We start from the raw sequence: 6,981 nt of genomic DNA on the forward strand, positions 1-6,981 counted from the left end.
CTTTTTTTTTTCTATTTCTCAATATATATATATATATATATATTCGCTTTTCTCCCACTTTCTTTGCGCATGCCATAAAATATTAGCAATAAATAGAATAATAGTATATCACCCTACCTCTTTCCAAGGAAAAATGATAGACTACAATTTTGTCGCCTACTGTTTATCAAATATTATCAAAAATGTGAATAGCCACCAATAATTTTTGGGCATGGAGCTAAACTGTTGTCTAACCAACCAAACAGGGGTATACTTGAGCACTTGACACAATCATAACTATTTTTTTTGGTCAACAAAGAAATATCATTAAACTTAGGAATTTATAATTCTGTTACAACGAACGCAAACTTTATCAGCCGCTAACAAAATATCCACCACAGGCGGCGGGTACAAAAAAATTACAAAAGAGTCTAGGCTATTAGCTCCAATCTTGGCCAACGCATCAGCGCATTGGTTAGCTTCCCTATAGCTGTGGATTATCTGCTTGTTGGGAATCTCTTTCACCAGGTTTCTACAATCAGTAAGCAACGGCTCCATTAACAAATTGTCGGTATTGTTATTCATGAGGACACAATCATAACTATTAAAATAAAAAAACTCAACTTTCATTCCATCATTATCATTATATTATATATAGTAGACAAGAATATGAAGTCAAACAGCTTTAGGTCCTACGTACAAATATATAGCTGACTCCTAATATATAATAATAAAATAAAATAATTCAATTGTATATACATTAATATACTATGATCGAACCAGGTCAAAAGCTAAATTGATGCAAACCAATTGTATGCAATAATAACATAAATATTATATGACTCTCTGTCTTCAGCATGATATAGTAACCTACTAACCTCTAATTCGCAAAAATTCTGCAGGAGGTGACGAATAAAGATTTCGCCTCATTGGCTTAAAACACTTGGGTTTAAAGTAGCAAAGGCAAGGAATTCAGGATTGTGCTCCAAGATAGCCATAGCTTTTTCATCTAAGGACACCCATGCCTCAATCCCATTGCCAGAGATGGTATTTTTAAGTACAGTGACATTCATAAACCCCGAATCAACTTCCCCATGGATCCCTGTCCAAATGGGTTTTCCCCATCCAAAATCGAGATCATATAATCCGAACGTCAACCAACTGCTGAAAGCGAAAAAATCTGGGTTTTCTCTGGAGAATAGTAACATTTCAGCTTTCTGGTTTAGGTACTCGATCGTGGCTTTTAAATCTTCATGACCTTGCAGAATGCTCACATCACTATTGATTTTCGAAATAGTTTCTCTTAGGGTTGCCACCAAGCCACGCAGCTCGATCTGATCTGTCGACTCTGGTGAGTTATAATCATAGGCTGCTAATGCCCACCAAATGAGATTACCTATAGAATAATCCGACAAGTGTGGATTTGTTTTTTTCCGGATGTTTACTGCTTGGCCCAGTATAGATGGCCTTGGAGAACCAGATGTTAATCTAGAAGCAGCTCTTGCGTGTTTAAAAATGAAACAAGACAGTGATTCAGTTCGGCTTGGGTTTTGCACTCGTTCACTCTTTGCTTTCGCCTTTAGAGTAGCTATGGCCTTGGAATCAAACACAAATCTCCCTGTCTTGCACTTGCTTCCATTGAACCAAAGCCTTTCTAATAAAGGTGCAACAATATGAGGCAATATATCTTGCGGGGGAAAGTGTGATAATGATGATGCCTCTGAAAAATTAGGATGCACTAATTTGTTACTGTGCCCGCCTGCACTGGCTGCCCAATTGTTGAGGAAAGCACTCATGGCGATTCCATCTATGATCTTATGTGACATGCACAAACCGATTGCTATTCCACCACAATCAAATATATTCACTTGTACTGCTATTTGGGCAGTTTCCATTGGGTTTGGTTCTTTGCAAAGTGGGCGGAAAGGAAGAAAATGGTTTAACAACTCCGTTTTAGGATGTTCAAGAAAGTCAGAAAGACAGCAACTGACTCGGGCCTCAGTAAATGGAATGCCCTCATCATAATAATCAATGAAATGGTTGTCTTTCATCCTTCCAGAAAATGGGTAGAAGGTATTTAGGGTTTCTGAGAGTGAGTTTTTTAGGTGATTGGTTGAATGAGTATGGTTCTTAGGGTAAAAGAGGGTAAGTGGGATATAGGTTGTAGGAGTGAGCTGGTCCAACAGAGAGAGTTTGAAGGGTTTTAGATGATGAATTGCTGGTGATGATGGTCTGATGATTTCTCTTGAAATGATATCAACGTCCATCATCATTTTTTTCAAACAAAAGTTTATCTGGTTCTATATATGTTTGCTTTACCTTCACAAAGATAGCTAAGAAAAAGGATCCTATTCCCTTTTATAGAGACACAGAGAGTGCATAATTTTAGTTGGCAATTAATTGGCACTTAATTTAATGGTGATGTTTCATGTTTGGTTGGTTTATACATGTCGCCATCTTTCTGGTTTATGTTTGCTTCTCCTTCACAAATTGATGATATAATCAGTTTGAAAATTTGGGTGGTTCTCTTTGAATGCAAATGGAAAAAGATCGTCTTTGTTCAATTAAATTCCTTATCTTAGGCTTTTGCCTTTTGCTGATGCAATCATTGTGCAACATAAAAAATTTTCCCACGAAATAAATTAGCTTTCTTTTCGAAACAGAACCGAAATTTTGGTTGGTTTATACATGTCGCCATCTTTCTAGTTTATGTTTGCTTCTCCTTCACAAATTGATGATATAATCAGTTTAAAAATTTGGGTGGTTCTCTTTGAATGCAAATGGAAAAAGACCGTCTTTGTTCAATTAAATTCCTTATCTTAGGCTTTTGCCACTCCTAGTTGTTATTAGTAGATAAAAAAGTAATTTCAGTGATATGTTTAAATTAGAACTAATAATATTTTACCATATATTTTTTTTTGTGAAAATATTATGAACTTAGTACTTTTCTAAATAAAATATATTATTTCAATGAAATTGGGAGGATGTAATTAGAAATTTGGTTGGTTAAAATAGGAAATATGTCTTTTTTTTTTTTTTTTTTTTTTTTTTTTTTTTGGGGTTAATTTTTGGGTGATATTAAGAAAAACAAAAAAAAAAACAAAAACAACAAATTTTTTTTTTTTCATTTAACATTATTTTTGAAATATTTTAGTTAGTTGTCATATTTACAAACTATGTAGCAAATTAGCATCTCGAGATTTTAAAACTCAAGTTCAAAGGTGAAATTCGAGTTTCTAAAACTCGATTTGTATGTGATGGGAAACTGATGTGGAAAAAAATCTATGTGGAAATCGAGTATTTAAAACTCGATTTCCTGTGTGGAACTCGAGTTTTAAAGACTCGAGTTCCATTAGAACACCAAAACAGAAACACAAAGAACACCAGAACAGAAACACGAAGGAATAACCAACAAATCAGAAACAATACACACAATTTTCGATTTGTCAAACCTAATTCTCGATCAGTCGAGCTTCATAGAAACTGAATTCTTCTTTCTGCAGTTTGCATGTTCTTGAATCTTGACTTGAACTATCATAAGAAATGTCTAACACCTAATCTAGACATGTTTTAATTTCGGTTTGCCAACATACATAAATTTAGAAATTTAAACATTTAATCCTAAATATTTAGAACCTAACATCTCTCTCACTCAAATTTTATTTGATCTTACCCATCCCTATTAGACATAGAAACTTGAGAAATTTCTGGGTTGATTGATTTTAAATCCACTTATTCAAAAACTTCACAACTGCATCTAGCATAAAAATTCTCTTACTTTGAGTTCATATTATGTACTCTAATAAAAAATAAAAAATCAAAATCAAAATCACTCACGTGTTAAATATTGCCAGGGTTTATGGCATATTCTAGGAATATGCCATAGAATATTCTTAAAATATTCTACAGCATATTCCAGAATATGCTAATAAAAAAAATCAAAATCACACCAGTGTTAAGTATTTTAGAAATATTCTATGGCATATTCCTAGAATATGCCATAGAATATACCTAAAATATTCTTAACATATTTCAAAATATGCTAATAAAAAAAATTCAAAATCACTCACGTGTTCCTAGCAAAGAAAAATTCAAAACAATTCATAAACATCTTTATGAAATCTCAAACTCTCTCTCGTGGTTTGATAATAAAAATAAAAAAAAGGTCTTAGCAAAGGGAAAAAAATTAAAAAAAAAAAAAAAAAAAAAAAAGAGCTTTCTCATGTTAATCTCAAAACTCTCTCAAAGTTGCTACCGACCCACCATCAAACCCTGCCAACCAATGCCACCAACTCATGCTGCCACTGACCTATGTCGTTGCAGATCCAAAAAATGCTGACCCACAATGCTGATCCCACTTTGCCATCGATGCTGTATAAATGGGTTTGTGAAAATATGGGATTTTGTTCATTGTATTTGTGTTTGATTCCTCAAAAAATATAGGAAAATATGTGTTGAGTTTTGTGTTTGATTGCATATGGGTGCCGAAAATCTAGGTTTGACTTTTGTATTTGGTTTCAACGCATAAGAAAATCATGTTCAATGTCTATTTGTCTTGTAAATTTTTGGGGCATGTGTTTGTATTTTTGTAAATTTGAGTGATAGATTTACAAGGTTAATATAAGAAAGGAAAAGAAAATAGCTATTTTTTTTTTAAGTTTTCTGAGTTCTTCATGTTCATCCTTTTAAAAAAATTTGAAACCATTAATATTAATACTTTCAAATTTTAAAAATTAAAATTTCAATTTTAAAAAATAAAAAACTATTATTAGGTAATCAATTTTTTTTTTTTTTTGTTGGTGGTTTTTGGCTATAGTGGAGTACTAAAACACTGCTATAGCCAATTTTTTTAAAAAAAAAATTAAGGGTCTGTGGTGGCATTTTTAGAACGCCTCTATAGGGTGAGTCTATAGTGGCATTTTAAAACACTACAATAGTCTTTTTTTAAAATTTAAAAAAAAAAGGTCTATAGTTGGAGTACTAAAACACTGCTATAGCCAATTTTTTTTTAAAAAAAATTAAGGGTCTGTGGTGGCATTTTTAGAACGCCTCTATAGGGTGAGTCTATAGTGGCATTTTAAAACACTACAATAGCCTTTTTTTTAAAATTTTTTAAAAAATGGTCTATAGTGGCATTTAGAAACGCTACTATAGGTCTATAGTGACGACAATAAACGCCACTATAACAAACGCTGTTATAACTCAAATGGGTCTATAGTGGCATTTTTAGTCCCATAGTGGCGTTTGTAAAACGTTAGGTCAGTTTTCTGTGGTGGAGACCTATTTGTAGCATATATTTCAGTTTGTGTTCGCCTACACATGTTTCATTTGTTCATATACAGTGGCTTATGTTAATGGACAAAGACGAGGACGAATTATGGAAAGGCCACTGCTCCCTCCCGCGTGTGATATAAGTAAGAAAAGAAAGAGTAAAGGAAGAAATTTATATTAGCTTCAGAGAGGTGGGTGAAATGAGTGAATGGGAAAGTTGGAATTGTAGTAATGGCTCCAGAAAGTAGAGATAAAAAAACATAGGGGAATGGTGGGTGTAGGCATTTACTAACCTTCATTATGAAGCTAGAGCTAAAGAAAAAGAAGAGAAAAGCATCTAGCAATACTGAGCAAGGATGTGACAAGTCACTTACGTGGGCCCCACAAGGTTGCACTTATTTACAAAAATTCCATCAAGATCATTTCTTAAAAATTTAAGACACCTTCAAAGCAGTTTTAATTTTCATTCTCATAACTCAAAAATTTGAGATGAATTATGGAAACAAAAACTAAAAACTCAACCAAACAAATTTTCACTCAGTTGGTCTCACAGATTTTGGGTTTTGAGTGATGACATGTGTGGAGTTAGTTTTGAGTTTTGACTTAGTTTTGCGAGATAGCACATGTCCTCCACTTCATACCTACACATGTCCCCATCAGAAGATCTTGGCCTCTAACGTTACAAGGTATGAGTGAAATTTCCTGACTCTTACACTTTTGGATTTCTTGGAAATTATGTAAATTTTTAACTTAACTCTTAGAAGGGCTTTGACTAGCACCACACCAATGCACTCCGATAGTATTTTTCTCTAAAGATCTTTTGAACTATCAAGTTTGAATGATTAATTTACTAGATGATTTTGTACATTGTCAAATTTATTAGTTAGCACTGGGTTAGCAACGTGCAGACAAACCTAGACTTTTTTCTTCTTCTTCTTCTTTTTTTTTGGGGGGGGGGGGGGGGGGGGTGTGAAGATCGATAAAACAAACATGGGCTTGATGCTAATAACTAGGAAATGATTATCAGACTTAATGCTAACAAGAAAAGACTTATTGGAGGGTTGACTATAGACTTAGACGTTGAAATCAAAGACCTATTAGAAGATTCAATTCATAAGAAAAAAGAATCGGCTTAGGTCCAGTAGTGCATAAGAATATTGGACCTATTGAGATGCTAATATGTGTCATCATTCCAATAGATCCAGACTTGATGCTGATAAGAAAAGTTCCTAATTTCTAAAGGGACACTAAAAAAATATATATCAAATGGGAAACAATACTTAATGCAATAACAAAATATTTCTATTTTCAAAAGATATCCGCATCGCATCCAAACTTATCCAAACTTTAATGCCCATGTGTTGAGAGATGGTTATCTAAAAAAAAAGGAAAAGAATAAATAAAGGACGCAGAGACTACAGAAAATAAGAAAAGATCTTTCTACTCTTGAAAGAGAGAGACCCATATCTAATCTAAACTTAATGCCCATAAGAATATGGATGTACTTTTTGGAAAACTACTACGTTCATAACATTTTTATAAAAAATTTAATGTGGTAAGTTATTATTAATTCTAATTAGAATTCATTACTGAAATTACTTTTTGCCCCACCAGTAATAGTCAGTAATAATCTGTCATTCAAAATATATTGTGAAAGTGTTCTCCAAAAAAAAAAAAAAAAAGATTTGTTGTGAAAGTAGTCTAAAAATGTTATGAACATAACATTTCTCT

General features: G+C 33.0%; 1 protein-coding gene across 1 annotated transcript; it reads right to left on the minus strand.

Moving 5' to 3' along the window:
* Nucleotides 1-279: 279 nt before the first annotated feature.
* LOC115953924 (stemmadenine O-acetyltransferase-like) lies at nucleotides 280-2,364 on the minus strand. The gene is made up of 2 exons (XM_031071752.1): nucleotides 858-2,364; nucleotides 280-511 (listed from the first exon to the last, which is right to left on the minus strand). Exon 1 carries the CDS (start codon nucleotides 2,250-2,252, stop codon nucleotides 906-908), a length of 1,347 nt encoding a protein of 448 aa, XP_030927612.1. The 5' UTR covers nucleotides 2,253-2,364; the 3' UTR covers nucleotides 280-511; nucleotides 858-905.
* Between the last annotated feature and the right edge of the window lie 4,617 nt (nucleotides 2,365-6,981).

The sequence above is a fragment of the Quercus lobata genome, chromosome 7, assembly GCF_001633185.2.
Source record: "Quercus lobata isolate SW786 chromosome 7, ValleyOak3.0 Primary Assembly, whole genome shotgun sequence".
NCBI lineage: Eukaryota > Viridiplantae > Streptophyta > Magnoliopsida > Fagales > Fagaceae > Quercus > Quercus lobata.

Excerpts from the sequence above, each read along its gene's own strand:
- LOC115953924 (XM_031071752.1), bottom strand. The coding sequence starts at position 2,252 with ATGATGATGGACGTTGATATCATTTCAAGAGAAATCATCAGACCATCA.